Genomic DNA, 18,985 nt, shown 5'->3' on the forward strand with positions numbered 1-18,985 from the left:
GTGGTGCCCAGACCCCTGCTTAGTGTTTCCAGGGCAGTCTGCAGCCTCACATTAACTCAGGGTTCGTTTTACACGGCCCAAGTACCAAATTATAAATGAACACAGAAGACATTTTGTAACTTAAAACTCTTTTAATTAAAATATTATATAGATCAATTAATTTAAATATACATAGTCATGGATGCCTAGAGTCTCTTATTATTATTCCTATAGATGACCAGATTTCATTAAACAAGTACCAGGTTTGGTACAATATAATGAGATACCAGATCTGGTAGTTACCAGATTGGGTACTATACCGGATTGGGTATTATACCAGATTTGGTATGAACCATTTCTGGAACAACCGTTCTCTACACTGGCAAAGTAATTATAACTGTTTAACAATAACAACAAGTGAATTTCACCTGTATCCGATCCATTTTCGGTTATTTATTCGTCTACAATTATCTACTCAATAGAGTACTTTTCTACCAGACGACCTGATACGAGATGACAACGATATGCTAACGCGCAGTATTTATAGTACCCTGTGACGTCATCACATTAATATTCAAAATGGCCGACCAGTGGCAAATTCAGAAATGTGACCAAATATTAAGCAAGATTACATGAAAATAAACGTATGTCAGCATTTAAGAATAGATAATAAACATTTATATATACAAATGGCATCTGAAAATCATAATAATGTGAGATAAAAGCAGTTACATAGAAAGTAATCATCAAAACAATGCGATGGTTCGTACTCAGAAATATTCGTACTCAAAGTCGGAAAATGAATAAATATTAAAGAACATTGATAAAATAGCCTGAGCATCACATTACCCCCACCTCTCAGGAATCGGTCCCCGATTAAGAAGTGTGGTAAGTTAATTTTTACATATTTTTTAAGTTATTTAAAGGTACAAACATTGAATACTTATTATCATTATGCTTAATTGACTTAATTGATTACTGAAATACATGTAAATAATTAACATCACCAATTAATTAAGAGTTATGTTGTTCACTTGTAGATATAATCTTTTTATAACAATTTAACAATTCAAAATAACAATTTATTTACAATTAACAATAGGAAGTCTCTTTTAGGTTACAAGTACAAAAGCAATTATGACTGTAGAACCAGTGCAGATGTCTATAAAAGATGTAAGTATACAGCCTTTAGATAATTGTTTTGTGTCAATGATTTAAAAATATCACTTTTACTTAACATGCGAATTGACTTCCATAACATATGAAAACAATAAACAATAATAATTTAACATGTCTAAAACCTTATAACATTGACTCATAATAGTACATGTATATTCCACAAAGATAATAATTAAAATGTCTTTACATATTCTTAATATAAGAAATTTGTAAGTCTCATCTGTTGAGGTAAGCAATTATGTCACTTATAATGCACTAAGTGTTCATAAATTTTGATATTTAGTAACATTGCATTTCAAAGTATAATGTCAAATGTTATATTAATAACAATAAATGAATACATGTATATTTAACATAGATGTATTCTATTGCGTCAAATTATTTTACACAAAAATTTAATGTTCATTGTGTTATTTTATAAAGTATTTCAGACACACTGAACTGGGCATGGCACAAAATCCTGTAGAATAATCACAAAATATGTATATTATGTAAGTATGTGTTTGTCTCACAAATAAAGTTAAGATAATTAATTGTCATGAAATTGGTTAAAGTTGCTTAATAAAATTTATGGCAAAATGTGTACTTTACACTAAAATTAGTTTGAAACATTAAATGTGAATTTTATTTGTATAAAGTTAAATTAATCTTTTAAACTCCACTGAAGATATCTGTAATACTGTTCCTTTAGTTTGTTCATCATGCTGATACTCTGTTTATCGGTAAATTCCTTTTGTCATATGTATTTCTTTTATCTAAAAATTCCTTTTATCTTTCAATAATTATTTTCCAAACATTCCTTTTATCATCCTGTCTATATTTGACATTACAACACTTTATTTATTCTTGTTTACACATTTTCTTTTAAACTTATCCTTTTGTCACTGCACTGTTTTTCCAGCTTTGGGAGGTTGAAATATTTCGCCTCGAGTTGTAATGCAGCCAAACTTCCTCTGTCTGATGGTAAAAGATCTCTTGACAGGTTCATCACTCCTTGTTGACGGTATCTTAAATGATTCAAGACATATGGGAATAGTTCACTGTCCCTGTCAATGAACAATTCATCTTTATTTATCACTACTTTGTCCATTATGCCTTTCACGGTGGTATTTAAAGTTGAAAATTTTCGTCCTCCTACATTCAGTGTAACTATTTCCATCTTTTGTTTTTCTTCTGTTTTCTTACTATGTCTTTCATCCTTGTCCTTTGCGTGTAGTCTCTTTTCTTCTACCCTTCCCTTTTCTTTCTCTGCTTCCATGTTTCTCTTTTCTTTCTCAAGTCTAACTTCCTTCTCTTTTCTCTTTTTCTCCTCTGCTTCTTTTGTTTCTATCTCTTTTCTTTCTTTCTCAAGTCTAAGTTCCCCCTCTTTTCTCTTTTTCTCCTCTGCTTCTTTTGTTTCTATCTCTTTTCTTTCTTTCTCAAGTCTAAGTTCCCCCTCTTTTCTCTTTTTCTCCTCTGCTTCTTTTGTTTCTTTCTCTTTTCTTTCTTTCTCAAGTCTAATTTCCTCCTCTTTTCTCTTTTTCTCCTCTGCTTCTTTTGTTTCTTTCTCTTTTCTTTCTTTCTCAAGTTTAAGTTCCTCCTCTTTTCTCTTTTTCTCCTCTGCTTCTTTCCTTGCTTCATTCTCTTTCCTTTCCTTTTCTACTCTCTGTCTCTCCTCTCTTTCTTGCCTTTGCTTTTCCTCTGCTTCCTTCACTTCTTTCTCTTTTCTTTCCGTCTCAAGTCTAAGTTCTTCCTCTTTCCTCTTTTTCTCCTCTGCCTCTTTCCTTGCTTCATCTTCTTTTATTTCCCTTTCAATTCTGAGCCTCTCCTCTCTTTCTTGTCTCTCCTTTACCTCTGCTATCTCTCGCCTTTCTTTCTCTTTTCTAAATTTTTCCTGTTTCTCTTTTCTTTCATTTTCAATTCTTAGTCTTTCCTCACTTTCTTTTCTTAATTTCTCTTCGTAACAAGGTTCCACAATTTGAAAGTCCTCCTCCAGATCAAGTAGATCCCTAACAGCAGTTACCGTTTCATCTTCTCTTGAGCTTGTACTACTTGATCTGGATGTGTCTGATGATTCAGAGCTACTTGAACTGGAACTTTCCCTTCTCTTTTTCGTACATCTATTTTCTCTGCTTTGCGGCCTTCCCCTCTTTCTTTCGAATAATACTGGTCTTGTCTGTTTCCTTATCATATTATACCCTTGCCTTTTGTCTATTATCAAATCAGGAATTGTTAGTTTAAATCTTTCCATTATGTCATCAGCTTCTTTCCCTCTTTCACCTGTAGCCTGGACAAACCTAATATAATTTTCCTTTTTGTCGTGACAGGTATTTGCTTGTGGTGTGTTTCTATGATAGACCTTGCAACAGAATCGACACTTCCATGTCACGCCAGAGTGCTGTTCTAGAATATGACTGTAACATCTGCTTCGGGTTGTAAAGGAGATATCTCCACAAATCTTACATTCAAAGGGTTTCTGAAGATAGACAAAATAAGTTTCCTAAGTATAAACTTCATTATCTTTATATTTATCCATTAATACATTTCGTGAATTTATATTTATCCATTAATACATTTCGTGAATGTACAATAATTACTTTTCAACAAGTTATGAAAGTAATTTCTTATCAAGTATTATTTATCATGTCATGTATATAATGACATCATTATATAATCTTTTCATTTATTATAATCAATTGGTAAAGAATCATATAAAATTATCTTTTCATTTTTAATAAGACATTATCAACTGAATTTTGATATATATATATATATACACAATGTGATAAAAATTAGCAACAACAACAATAGAACAGTAACAATAAAACAAATGCAATAACAAACAGTCTATACTGTTGTGAATTATAGGTGTGCTATTTACACCTATTTATTTATTTAATTAATGTATGCTTTTAGCTTATCATGACGAACAACTCTAGGTCGTTCTCTCTGACTACCTTTTATTCGATATAAAATGTTGTTAACTTTTTCAATTATTTGATATGGACCTTTCCACGGTCTTGTTAATTTTCCACTTCTACCAACTTTTCTCTGTGGGTTATAATACCAAACAGAATCACCTACTACATAAGAAGTCTGATTAGCATTTAAATCATAATTTCTTTTCATAGCATCACTTGAAATTTTTAATTTCTTTCTAGCAAAAGAATGAATTTGATAAAGTTTTTCCTCTAATTTTCTTACATAATCACTGGCATACCTGTTTTCTTTTTCAGGATTGTCTACAAGAGGAGCTCCTATCAGTAGGTCAATTGGCAACCTCATCTGAAGTTCCAAAACATCATAGAGAATGGTGTGACACCAGTAGATTGATGTACAGCAGTGTGATGTGCCATCATGCAGAAAGGTACATACTTGTCCCAATCATCACCATTTTCAGAAACAAATGCCGTTAACATATTTAGGACACTTTTATTAGTTCTTTCTACAAAACCAGCCCCCTTGAGGTCTAAAAGGTGTATTTCTTGTCTTTTTAATGTCAAACAGTTGACAGAGTTCTTTAAAAAAAGATTAGACTCAAAACTGTGGACCTTGGTCTGTATGTATACTTAAAGGTATTCCAAATCTTTGAAAAATATTTGATATGAGTGCATCTGCTTACTACTTGAGTTTCTATATTTGGTAATGGGATTGCCCTCGGCCCATTTAGAGAAAAATAATCAGTTACTACATTAAATATGAATTATTTCTTTCTGTTTTCCCTAAAGGACCTACAAAGTCTACCCCAATTCTTTCCCATCTTTCTCCGGTGACAAATTGTTTCATATACGCTTTTTGTTTCTGACGAGTCGGTTTTCTGGACTCGCACACAGTGCAATTTTCTAATCCAGTCTTCAATATCTTTTCGTAAGCTATACCAGAAAAACCTTTGTCTAACCCTAAAATATTGTTTTCTTCACACCTAAATGAAAGCTGATGTTGTTGAATTATGCATTTGTGTTAATACCTGTTTAATAAGGACTTTAGGAAGAATAATCTGATATTCTTACTGAGTTATCTATGTCACTAACCCATTTCTGTAAAGGATATCTTCTTTAATTATCAATGATTTCCCACCTATACCAATAATACTTATATTCGGCATTATATTTAGATACCATATTCCAATTTGGTTTGTTTCCAGACAACACCCATTCAGACACTGACCAATTACTGAATCTTCTTCTTTGCAACTTGGCTAAGAGCTCTAAATTTAGAATTCATTTAAGAATCAAATGTCACTGTTGTCTTCATAAATTTTGTGTTTGTTTGACTTCATTATCTGATTGTTTTGGTGCTTGTTCGATGGTTTATTTAGGTTTGTGTGTGAGCTATCCTTATTTTTGTTCAAGCAGACATTACTATCTTTATTGGACGGACCTGGTAGACATTCATGTGAAGTGTTACTGTCAGACTTGGCAGACCTGACCCCTATAGTTAACATTTCACTACTTTGACCTTGAGACTTGACAGGTTCTTTGCATCCTGCCCTATTTATTTCATTTTCAGTCAGCGAAGGTTTAATGTATGCTTTAAGCTTATCATGATGAACAACTCTAGGTCGTTCTCTGTGACTACCCTTTATTCGATATAAAATGTTGCTAACTTTTTCAATTATTTGATATGGACCTTTCCACGGTCTTGTTAATTTTCCACTTCTACCAACTTTTCTCTGTGGGTTATAATACCAAACAGAATCACCTACTTCATAAGAAGTCTGATTAGCATTTAAATCATAATTTCTTTTCATAGCATCACTTGAAATTTTTAATTTCTTTCTAGCAAAAGAATGAATTTGATAAAGTTTTTCCTCTAATTTTCTTACATAATCACTGGCATACCTGTTTTCTTTTTCAGGATTGTCTACAAGAGGAGCCCTACAATAGGTCAATTGGCAAACCTCATCTGAGTTTCCAAAATCATAGAGAAGGTGGGTGACACCAGTAGATTGATGTACAGCAGTGTGATGTGCCATCATGCAGAAAGGTACATACTTGTCCCAATCATCACCATTTTCGAACAAATGCGTTAACATATTTAGGACACTTTTAATTAGTTCTTTCTACAAAACCAGCCCTTGAGGCTAAAAGGTGTATTTCTTGTCTTTTTAATGTCAAACAGTTGACAGAACGGTTCTTTAAAAAGATTTTAACTCAAACTGTGGACCTTTGGGTTGTAGTAACTTAAGGGTATTCCAAATCTTTTGAAAAAAATATTTGATATCAGTGCATCAGCTACAACTTGAGTTTCTATTTTTGGTAATGGGATTGCTTCAGCCCTTTTGGAGAAATAATCAGTGACTACCATTAAAATGAATTATTTCTTTCTGTTTTTTCCCTAAAGGACCTACAAAGTCACCCCAAATTTTTCCCCTTTCTCCGGTGTGACAAATTGTTTCATATATAAGCTTTTTGTTTCTGACGAGTAGGTTTTTCTTGGACTAAATAGACACAGTGCATTTTCTAATCCAGTCTTCAATATCTTTTCTAAGCTTAACCAGAAAAATCTTTGTCAACCCCCTAAATATTGTTTCTTCACACCTAAATGAGCTATGTTGTTGAATTATGCATTTGTGTTAATACCTGTTTTTATAAGGACTTTAGGAAGAATAACTGATATTTCTACTGAGTTTCTATGTCACTAACCCATTTTCTGTAAAGGATATCTTTTTAATTATAATGATTCCCACTATACCAATAATAACTATATTCGGCATTATATTTAAGATACCATTATTCCCAATTTGGTTTGTTTTCCAGACAACACCCATTCGGACACTTGAACCAATTACTGAATCTTCTCTTTGCATCTTGGTAAGAGCTCTAATAAAATTTAATTCATTAATACAAGTCACTGTTGTATTCAGGTATTTTTGTGTTTGTTTTGACTCATTATCTGATTGTTTGGTGCTTGTTGGGTTTTTAATTTAGGTTTGTGTGTGAGCTATCCTTATTTTTGTTCAAGCAGACATTACCATCTTTATTGGACGGACCTGGTAAACATTCATGTGAAGTGTTACTGTCAGACTTGGCAGACCTGACCCCTATAGTTAACATTTCACTACTTTGACCTTGAGACTTGACAAATTTCTTATATTAAGAATATGTAAAGACATTTTAATTATTATCTTGGTGGAATATACATGTACTATTATGAAACAATGTTATAAGGTTTTACTTTTAGACATGTTAAATTATTATTATTTATTGTTTTCATATGTTATGGAAGTCTATTCGCATGTTAAGTAAAAGTGATATTTTTAAATCAGTGACACAAAACAATTATTTAAAGGCTGTATACTTACATCTTTTATAGACTTCTGCACTGGTTCTACAGTCATAATTGCTTTTGTACTTGTAACCTAAAAGAGACTTCCTATTGTTAATTGTAAATAAATTGTTATTTTGAATTGTTAAATTGTTATAAAAAGATTATATCTACAAGTGAACAACATAACTCTTAATTAATTGGTGTTGTTAATTATTTACATGTATTTTCAGTAATCAATTAAGCAATAAGATAATAAGTATTTAGTAGTGTTCCTTTAAATAAATAGTTAAAAAAATATGTAAAAAAAAATTAACTTACCACACTTCTTAATCGGGGACCGATTTCCTGAGAGGTGGGGGTAATGTGATGCTCAGGCTATTTTATCAATGCTTTATTACTTTTATTCATTTTCCCACTTTGAAGTACGAATATAATATTTGCTGAGTACGAACCATCGCATTATTTTGATGATTACTTTCTATGTAACTGCTTTTATCTTATATTATTATGATATTCAGATGCCATTTGTATATATAAATGTTTATTATCTATTCTAAAATGCTGACATACGTTTATTTTCATGTAATCTTGCTTAATATTTTATCACATTTCTGAATTTGCCACTGGTCGGCCATTTTGAATATTAATGTGATGACGTCACAGGGTACTATAAATACTGCGCGTTAGCATATCGTTGTGATCTCGTATCAGGTCGTCTGGTAGAAAAGTACTCTATTGAGTAGATAATTGTAGACGAATAAATAACCGAAAATGGATCGGATACAGGTGAAATTCACTTGTTGTTATTGTTAAACAGTTATAATTACTTTGCCAGTGTAGAGAACGGTTGTTCCAGAAATGGTTCATATACCAAATCTGGTATAATACCCAATCCGGTATAGTACCCAATCTGGTAACTACCAGATCTGGTATCTCATTATATTGTACCAAACCTGGTACTTGTTTACTAAAATCTGGTCATCTATAGGAATAATAATAAGAGACTTTAGGCATCCATGACTATGTATATGTAAATAAATTGATCTATATAATATTTTAATTAAAAGAGTTTTAAGTTACAAAATGTCTTCTGTGTTCATTTATAATTTGGTACTTGGGCCGTGTAAAACGAACCCCGAGTTAATGTGAGGCTGCAGACTGCCCTGGAAACACTAAGCAGGGGTCTGGGCACCACATCTGGTGTCAGAAGTGGGATAATGAATAAAAGTAATAAAGCATTGATAAAATAGCCTGAGCACAGACATTAACACAAAAAGTTTTACATATGTCCCTACTTGTCACATTTAGTAAAATAAGACAAAAAGCAACTGTAATAGAAATTGGAATTTGGGTAACTACCACTATTATTAAGATAAGACTTAATATTAACTTTTCAGTTGTGACTCTACTTTGATTAAAAATTAGTATTTACTGAGCTTTCACTAGCGCTCGGTTTGTTTTCAAAAGACAGGACAAACAGAAACATTTTCTGTACATAACACCTTTTTGTTAATTTGAACATGTTTTATCTTCAACACGTTCACAATATGAACAAACTTTTGTTTATAACAGGGACGACGACTTAATGCGTCAGCATTACCATGTATTTTACCTGGTCTATGCTTTATTTCATAGTCATAATTTTCTAAAATGCTTACCCAACGACATAACTGACCCTCTAATTGTTTAAAATTGGTAAGCCATCTTAGACTCGCATGATCTGTACGAATAGTGAATTTTCTTCCGTATAAATAATGATGGAAATGTTTTACCGCAGTAACGACAGCCAGTAATTCTCTGCGTGTCACGCAGTAGTTACGCTCAGATCTTGAAAAGCACTTAGAAAAATACGCGATTACTTTTTTCTTCTCCGTCTTGTACTTGATGGAGAAACCGCTCCCATACTTGAATTACTCGCGTCCGTATCAAGTATGAAATAATCATTTTGGGTAGGGAAGCTAGTATAGGACTTGTTATCATAGCTGTTTTTCAAAGCTTGAAATGCATTTTCACATTCTAATTGTCCATTCAAATTTCTTATCTTTTTCTGCTAAAGTATGTAAGGGTTTTGCTATGTTCGAAAATTGATAAATGTACTTTCGGTAAAATGAAACAAGTCCCAGGAAACTCTTAACATCTCTAACATTTCTTGGTGTGGGCCATTCTTTAACACTTTGAACTTTTTTTTCTGGACATGTGGAGGTCCCTTCTTCACTTACAACATGACCCAAAAATGTTACCTGCTTTTGAAAAGAAATGGCATTTTCTAGGATTTAATTTTAAGTTTGCTTGCTTTAATCTCTGTAAAGCTTCTTCAAGGTGTTTTTTAAAGTATCTTCAAAAGTCTTTGCAAATAAAATTATATCGTCTAGATACAAAACTAAAGTTTTCCAGATAAGACCCTTAAAAAACCATTTGTACTAGTCGTGTAAATACACTTGGACTATTAGACAAACCAAATGCTAACTTTTTAAACTGCCATTGTTGACCACCTTGAAGACTAAAAGCTGTTTTCGGTCTACTCTCTTTTATCAATGTCTACTTGCCAAAAACCTTTTGACAAGTCACAAGTACAAAACCATTTAGAACCTGATAAAGCGTCAAGATTATCTTCAATTCTTGGCTAGGGTTGGTATTCTTTTATTGTAACTTCATTCAATTTGCGAAAAGTCACAACAGAAACGAACAGATTTGTCAGGTTTTTGTAACCCTAATGATAGGTGATAACCAAGGTGAGCAAGCTGGTTTCGATTATCCCGTCTTCAACCCATTTTCATTATTTCATTTTCAGCCACCTCTCTTTTTGCTAGAGGTATTCTGTAAGGATAGGTTTTAATAGGGGTACTGTTTCCAGTATCTATATGGTGTTCCACTAACTTTGTGTGGCCTATATCTCTATCATTTTTTAGAGAATACATCTTGATACCTTACTAAAATTTGCCTAAGTTTACCTTTTTCCTCACTATTTAAATGAATAGAGGACCTTTCAAAAAGATCATTTAAATGTAATGGTATTTCAGTATTGTTTGGACTTGCAACATGCTCTTTGCTACTGCATACACTGAATTTATTAGGTGAACTGTTCTCATTCACTGTTACAGACTCTAAATTACCCACAACTGTATTTTTATAAATTTTACAAGGTTCTGAATTGAAATTAGCAATTCTAATAGGAAAATTACCTGTATTAGGATCTACTAAAGTTTTGGCTACCAGTAAACCAGATTTTTCTACAAAATTTGTATTGGCCTCTAATATAGCTGAACTATTCTTGTCTACTGCAACTAAAGGTTTACCCTCTAAAATTATTTCAGTTTCTGGAGGTATTTCTATTGGTCTCAGCTACAACTATTCTACAAACATGTGTTTTTCATTATCCTTTTGGTGCATATAACATGGTATCTTATCCCCTTTTAAGGTTATATACTTTTTACTGAATATTATGTCACACTGATTTTGTAATAGAAAATCTACACCAAGTATACCACCTTGCTGTATTTCAGCAATTAAAAATGTATGTACAATACTATGTCTACCTATTTTTATAGCAATTTCTGTTTTTCCTAAAAATGGAGTTGACTCTCGGTTACTGATATAAGTGAAGTTTGAACAGGATATATTACAGGTCTTTTCTGAATATGGAAGCCTTTCTCTATTGTCTCTTTATTTAAAAATGCTTACATTAGCTCCACTATCTACTAACATTGACACATGGTTACCAAAATAAATATGCTGACAAAAAGTAACCATGATCTGATTCCTAGATTATTTAGTGCAATTTGGGACCTGCATTTCTTGTCAAGTTGTGGCCCCTCCAACTTGGCATTTGTTCGTTTCCCTGATTAAAAATTTTGATTTTCTTCTATTATCATACCTTGAACTTGGTTGGTTTTCATTAGATCTAGCATTATACCTGGTGTTTCTATTTTCATGATAATTTCTAAATTGATTGAAATTTTGTCTTGTTTTGTTGTCTATTATTTTCAGGTCTAAATTCCTGAGCTTGATATGGTCTGTTAAATGTAGGTTTAGACATGTTGGGTTTAGGTCTGTAAGGGTTGCTATGAGAACTATTTTGTGACGATATAGAATTTGTAGGTTTTTCAGTACTTTCCTGTACACTGCCTATAAGTCTACTTCTCTCTGTCTGTCAGCAAGCCTATGAGCTTCCATCTTGACAAGCTATTTGTTCAGCCTCAGATATGCTTTTGGGCTAACTTCTCTTAATCGTAGTCTTATAATCAGACTCATTCAGGGCATCTATAAAACTATCTAAAGCTAAAGCATCTACAACGTCTGGGTTTGCGGTCGGATATGCTTTTCTTGTCAAATTTACGTATTGATTGGGCCAATTCAGGAATGGACTCTCCCTTTAACCTTATTCTAGTTTTTAGTTGAGTACGGAATATCTTCGGCCTTGTTTTTTCAGAACCAAATCTGCTCTTTAGTTTTAAAAAAAAATTAAACTTGAGAAATCTCTTCTTTCAGTTTCCAGAACAAAAATTCTGTTAACAGAGATTAGCAAGTACCTGTCCAATGTACTAGCCAAAATATAAGGACTTTTCAAAATATGTCCACCCATTAATTTCAGAAGTTATTTCGAAACTGTGTGAGAAAATCATGTAGATTTTCTTCTCCACTAAAATTCTGTGGTTTCCATTTCAAACCAATGTCTCTTGTCAATGAGTATCACATTATCAGCAAGAAGCTTTCTTGAAATTTTGAAACCTATATGAAATTATTACTAATATTACTTGGTCTTGATGGTGTTATATGAAAACAGGAATTTGAGGAAATTAACATTTATGCTCAGAAATGTTACATTGTTTTTCTATAATGATTGAAACTGACCTCATTAATTCAGGATGTTCTAAAATTCAGACAAACCGTGATCTTAAACAGATAAAATATCTATTTTTCTAACAGTAACCTAGTTTATTTTGTATTTTACTAGTAAACATTTTTCTAAAGTAAGGCTTAAAGTGCCTAATTTTTCTTTTACTATATTTGAAATTTTGACTTCCATAAAATTCTCAAAACTATCAATTCTAGAACTAGAATCATATTGATTTCCATTAAAGACATTTTCGGAAGAGCTTTGATCGCCTTCACTATAATTACTGTTATCCAAGGATTCAGTGTTTTTCGGATTCACAACAGAATAGCTATGATCAATATCTGATTCAGCCATTTTGTAACTAAGTAAATTATATAATTTTATCAAGGAAACAATTTAAACTCACAACCTGGAAATATTTATATATATATACTATATATTTCGTATTTGTTATAAAGACTTATAATATAAGTTCATAATTCTGTACTAATGTACCAATAAAAATTTTGTCACCATTACTTGTCATAAGTGTCAACTTATTATAATATCATTATCTTTTCCAGGTTGTCAACAGAACATCAACAGATAACCTTCCAGTGTAGAGAAAACAGAACAGAAAATTGTCAACATAAACAACATCTCAATCTCAGACAAATCTTATCCCAAATATTTAACTTTTCTTTAAATTGTCTAGCCAATTGTCAGGAGTATTCAACTTTTCAAATGGAAAAATTGTTTGTTTGTTTTTTTGTTTTTTTTTTCACTTATGTGTAATACTAACTAAATTCTAAAAAAAATCCTTGTTCTTATCTATATTTTTTATTCAATTTATCTAAAACATTTGTGTTAACCATGATCTTGTTAGACCTTGTAAATCCCACTTCTGACACCAGATGTGGTGCCCAGACCCCTGCTTAGTGTTTCCAGGGCAGTCTGCAGCCTCACATTAACTCAGGGTTCGTTTTACACGGCCCAAGTACCAAATTATAAATGAACACAGAAGACATTTTGTAACTTAAAAACTCTTTTAATTAAAATATTATATAGATCAATTAATTTAAATATACATAGTCATGGATGCCTAAAGTCTATTATTATCATACCTATAGATGACCAGATTCAGTTAACAAGTACCAGGTTTGGTAAAATATAATGAGATACCAGATCTGGTAGTTACCAGATTGGGTACTATACCGGATTGGGTATTATACCAGATTTGGTATGAACCATTTCTGGAACAACCGTTCTCTACACTGGCAAAGTAATTATAACTGTTTAACAATAACAACAAGTGAATTTCACCTGTATCCGATCCATTTTCGGTTATTTATTCGTCTACAATTATCTACTCAATAGAGTACTTTTCTACCAGACGACCTGATACGAGATCACAACGATATGCTAACGCGCAGTATTTATAGTACCCTGTGACGTCATCACATTAATATTCAAAATGGCCGACCAGTGGCAAATTCAGAAATGTGACCAAATATTAAGCAAGATTACATGAAAATAAACGTATGTCAGCATTTAAGAATAGATAATAAACATTTATATATACAAATGGCATCTGAAAATCATAATAATGTGAGATAAAAGCAGTTACATAGAAAGTAATCATCAAAACAATGCGATGGTTCGTACTCAGAAATATTCGTACTCAAAGTCGGAAAATGAATAAATATTAAAGAACATTGATAAAATAGCCTGAGCATCACATTATTGTAAGAAAAATATGGCTTTTTATGAAGATATTTTGTAGATCGTTCAACACGACATTTTTGTTCTGCTCGTGATATTTCTAGTTATTTCTTTTTGTTTGCTGTTGATGTTGTTGTTTTCTTCCTAGTTAGGTGTTTTTTTTTCAGAATTCCTTTCTTGAATAATTTATATTCACCCAAGATACGTTGCCGCCTGCAATTAAAATGCGTATTTTGCCTGCGATATGCAGGCTTAACCTCTGATTCCTTTCAAAATACCATTTTATTTAGTTTTGCCATTTATGTTCTAATTTAGGGCACATGCATTATTTCACTTTGGGAAAATGTGTCGCTTTCTATGTGTTGGTATTTACATTGTCATATTGAGTGTTCCATGACAATCGCCGTATGGACGCATCTATAGAAGTTTTATTGTTTAAACTTTTACCACTGCATGCCAAATGATGCATTCCGCTTACACTCGGAGTAACAAAATGTTATCAAATGTAAAACTCGATATCATAACGAATTTCATTTCTTTTCTCTTTTCAAAATTTTAGCAAGACATATCAAAAGAACTGTCATTCATTCAATTTGACTTCAATGTAATTCTTGCATTCATATCTATATATTTGGCGGATAATTTTATACAAATTTATTATCCTTCATAAACTTAACCTCTTTGTTATATTCATGTTTTGCATATTAAAGCCGATTAAGACTGGATAGACTGTTTCAAGTCAAACTGAAGTAAGATGCTAAATCATTAAGAATTATCCCTCTTTTTAATTCCTTAATGTGAAGTTTAAATGATTGACAAATCAAAATGTTTAAAGTGACATGTTTTCCACAATAATAAGCCAATACCGTCTTTATTTTATTTTTTAATATAATAAAAGACAGTAAAACTTAAACAAAGACTGTTGCTTTAAAATTGTATAATTATGTTATCTTAAATATCATAAACGGTATGCTTCATGACATTGCAAAACAAAATAAGTGATCATACCAATCATCTGTTAAGGAAATCAAAGAAGAAAAAACACAGCTGTACACTATTGCAATAGACCATTTACTGTTTGATGGTTTATAATTTGAACACAGCTATTTCAAGTTGATACAAATGAGCGAAACTTTCCTTAGTAAAAACAACAACAAATAAAACGCAAAAACATAACAAAACAAAAAAACAAAAACACACCACAGATAACAATCTAGAATATAAAAATTTATCAATGAAAAGTTACAATATTGACTTGCTATGTCATACATTTACTACCCTTCGTTTCAATGGATTGTATTTTTTAAGAATCCTAATGGCGCCATAAGCCGGTCGTACACATAATGAGTGTACTTATGACATTTGAATAAAGACAGATTTTATCTTATGATGAGTAAATTTCTTTTGATGACACTCATTCAGCTTCTTGTCTCTACAGTGAAGAAGTACATCGTTGACATTCAACAGTGGATTTTACTTATTTCTTTAGTCGATCTAAAGTGTTCACTTCTGTTTGAAAATTATTAATTTTAGAGTTATAATTGAAGAACATAACGGATATTGAGGGACGGCAGGTTCAATACTAGACATACATATAATGAATGAATTCAATAAAATCATATTAAGTTTCCCCTTGGCGAGCTTAACATTGTTTTACTAAACGAGTTCAATAACGTTAGACTAAGTATTAACTTTATTATAATATTCTTTTTATCAACTTAAACGCGCTTTTACGCTATGTTTGAATGCAAAACAAATGACGTCACGTCTCAACTTGGCAAGACGCTAGTGTAAAATCGTTTCTTTTTTAATGGCTTTATTACATTCCTGCGTCATGGTTTATTTGGATAAACTAGTTAACTATCATCAAAATCGTATCAGCATTCATTTGAATACTCGAGTCTTTTTATCACATAAACCCCGGTGCAGGGGTATAATAAAGCCAATCATCAAAAACTATATTACACTACTATAGTAACACTTTGACATGACGTCATTTTCGTTATATACAAACATAGCGTTAAAGCACGCTAATGCTAGCGTTACACTTTAGGCGCGGCAATAAAATATGACTCTTTTTGAAAATGTGATAGATAGAATATTATATACTCGTAGATTCAATACTAAATTTATAAACCTCGTATTATGCTCGCAAGAGGCTCGCATAATATGATTTAATTCAACTTGTTCAATAAATTTAGTATCAAATCTACACGCATAAAATATCCTCTATTTATTGATCAATTTTCTACCTGCATCTTCATTTACACTCAATTTATTCTCGTCACTCTTGTCATAGCTTTGTTAAAATATTAATATGAAAATAAATCCTTCTTACTGATCACTTCAATGATGAATTACAGCAATTATGATAAAACACCAATTATCATAAAACACGACAATCTAGCCATGACAACTGAATTCACAATTCATTTAGTCTTTCGTATTTGGTCAAATGTAAATGTATATTTCTTTAAAATTGATTTAAATTGTTCCCTTATATTTTTTTTCCGTCAACTTCTCTTAGTTATTTATCAAATAATGGTTAGGGTCGTTGACTTCAAACCACTTGCCCCTCGCCGCTGTGGGTTCAAATCCCGACAGGGACTTTGGATTCTTCCATGTGAGGAAGCTATCAAGCTAGCTTACGGAACGTCAGTGGTTCTACTCAGGTGCCCGTTCGTGCCTGAAATATAAGGAAGGGAACATAGGTCTTTCTCCACCAGTAAAGCTGGAACATCACAATTTGACCTATACTGTGCCGGTGTAACGAAAAACCCAATAGAAAAAAATCATTATTAAATAAATACCGCTTCCTTCCTTGGCATACAACTCACTTATATTATTGAATGTTAATATTAGGGGGGAAAAGATTATTTTTTTGTGTCTGATATCGGTTTATCTTCTTGCTCAATATAATATCAATTTCACTAATCGGAACATGATGATACCAATTAAGATAAATGTCCTATACTCATTGAAACATAACGTCAGAGATTGACAACATAACACCTTATGAAGAAGTTACTTATCACTTTATAATTTGGTAGCACAAACGTTCTGATTTGCATGTAACTGATATTTTCTTATGAATATCATAATTGAGTTCAGAATATAATACATTCAAACATACCAGAAGTACATACACTTTTGTTCTATGTATAAATATGTACATACTTTAAGAATGAATACAATTTTGACATTTGATGAATTAAATACTTTTTTCAAGTTAGCATGTATACAATTAAAGAATTGTTTTATATAATTAATTTCCTAAATATGCAATATCCTGCATAACTATTATGAGATATAAAATCAGCTTTTGTATTGGCGTTGAAGCGTGTCTGTGTTTTAGGGTTCGATTTCTGCATAAGCAAAATATCTTATTACAAAATATAGCTTGAATTCATTGACCTGCCAATCATAAAAACATTATTGCATTAATCTAAATATTCGATCAAACTTCGGTCTTGCCCTTGGGAATTAAAATTACAATTGAATATATAACTAATATTTGAAAAATCACACAAGCATAGAGTATACCGTCATGACATCCGGATTCAAAAATGCACAGTTGGTTATGTGATTGGCAAAAACAAATTTTGATTTGTATTTAAATGACAATTTAAGATATTTTTTTCTTAACGATGCTATTTGAAAAGAGGATAGACTTTGCAAAAATAAGTACACACCTAATATGGAAAATATTAATAAAAAATAAGACCTTCGCGGTCCCGATCTAACAGCATATGTTGTAGCAAATACAAAACCGCAGGTTACTTTTTCCGCTTTAATACTCAGTATAAATATTCTATAGGCAAAATTAAATTTTAACATAATTTATTATATGGATGTGTAGATCTTAGTAATACGAACATTACCGAAAAATTATATTTATTTATTGCACTATAAGACTCCGTTTAATTATGCTAAAGTTTATCTGACCACATCTGACTGCCTACATTTCAGAACTATACATACAACGTATATCTTTATTTATTGTGCTTTAGGCTCAGGATAATTAATCTGTAGACAAAACGTAAATTTAATCACATTTTACTGGGTACATCCCACCAACCGTACCGAAATATGTATCCAAGATTGCTATTTCGGGGAACTGATCGTGTTACCAGTTATAACAAAGTCAGGCAAAACCTTTACACGATCATATTAAAGCAATACATAATCGGTTTCTACATAGCACGGTCAGCAAGGAATCGTGCAACAATCGTTTAATGTTGTCTCGAAATATATACACTTTCATTCGTAAATTATTTAAGTATTATCAACAACAATGAAGCTCTAATTTAGATAATACGTTAAGGTTTCTTTTTAAAAACACTTATATGTAGTATGTATAATATGGAAATTTTATTCAATGTTCTTAATCATGGCCATGGCATCTTGAAAATTGTCAATTTCTTTATATATTTGTTCTAATTTTAAACATATTCGTAAATGTTCAGTATCTTCGATATTGCGGTTTATCATTGTAATTGATAACATATTAAGAACATTTTTTAATATATTTATCTATCCACCAACTGTACTATTCCTTTGAATTTTGGTTAAAGTATTTCGCTTGCTTTCTACAAATATTCCAAAAATGAGGTCGCTAGATTCGGTTCATTTAATTTTGATTTCTGTAAACCCACTGAGTGATTGCTCCGGGCGAAGACTTAGAATACCAGCAGTTGCCACTATTGTCACAATCAGGAAAATAACAAACAGCAGGCGATCAATAACAAAGGCAACATCACGCCACTCTTGAAAAGACATATCCTCCAAGCATTCTAGGTTATGTTTCTTATGCAACCATTGTATCAACTCATTCACTGAGTTTTGCTTATCTTGGTAATGTTTAAGAACAGGGTCAGAGCCACCATTTAAACTAGAGTCAGACAACAAATGGTCCAATTCTTCCTCAAAATTCTGATGTTCTTTGATCCCCTCTAGATGAATCATCTCCTGTTTATCTTTTGTAAACAATGTTGAACTTTTGCTTTCCTGCCGTTTGTAACTTCCGGTCATGTGACCGGT

The 18,985-nt window shown here is 31.8% G+C and overlaps 2 protein-coding genes and 1 long non-coding RNA gene across 3 annotated transcripts; 1 reads left to right on the plus strand and 2 right to left on the minus strand.

Annotated features, from left to right (window-relative positions):
* On the plus strand, positions 1–12,968 carry LOC132721014 (uncharacterized). The gene is made up of 6 exons (XR_009624413.1): positions 1–867; positions 1,096–1,152; positions 1,582–1,649; positions 3,465–3,641; positions 4,374–4,504; positions 12,808–12,968. It is a non-coding gene; the product is annotated as an uncharacterized LOC132721014 (long non-coding RNA).
* Positions 1,717–3,468, minus strand: LOC132721013 (DNA ligase 1-like). Its single transcript, XM_060705261.1, has one exon. The coding sequence runs from the start codon at positions 3,386–3,388 to the stop codon at positions 2,009–2,011; it is 1,380 nt and encodes a 459-aa protein (XP_060561244.1). The 5' UTR covers positions 3,389–3,468; the 3' UTR covers positions 1,717–2,008.
* A 5,603-nt stretch (positions 12,969–18,571) lies between the features above and the next one.
* LOC132721011 (uncharacterized) lies at positions 18,572–18,976 on the minus strand. The gene has a single exon (XM_060705260.1). The coding sequence runs from the start codon at positions 18,974–18,976 to the stop codon at positions 18,572–18,574; it is 405 nt and encodes a 134-aa protein (XP_060561243.1).
* Positions 18,977–18,985: the final 9 nt, after the last annotated feature.

Source organism: Ruditapes philippinarum, unplaced genomic scaffold (assembly GCF_026571515.1).
Source record: "Ruditapes philippinarum isolate M1 unplaced genomic scaffold, ASM2657151v2 ctg1178_1_1_1_1, whole genome shotgun sequence".
Classification (NCBI taxonomy): Eukaryota; Metazoa; Mollusca; class Bivalvia; order Venerida; family Veneridae; genus Ruditapes; species Ruditapes philippinarum.

Bases quoted from the DNA above. Each gene is read 5' to 3' on its own strand.
- LOC132721013 (XM_060705261.1), bottom strand. From the start codon at position 3,388: ATGGAAAGATTTAAACTAACAATTCCTGATTTGATAATAGACAAAAGG.
- LOC132721011 (XM_060705260.1), bottom strand. From the start codon at position 18,976: ATGACCGGAAGTTACAAACGGCAGGAAAGCAAAAGTTCAACATTGTTT.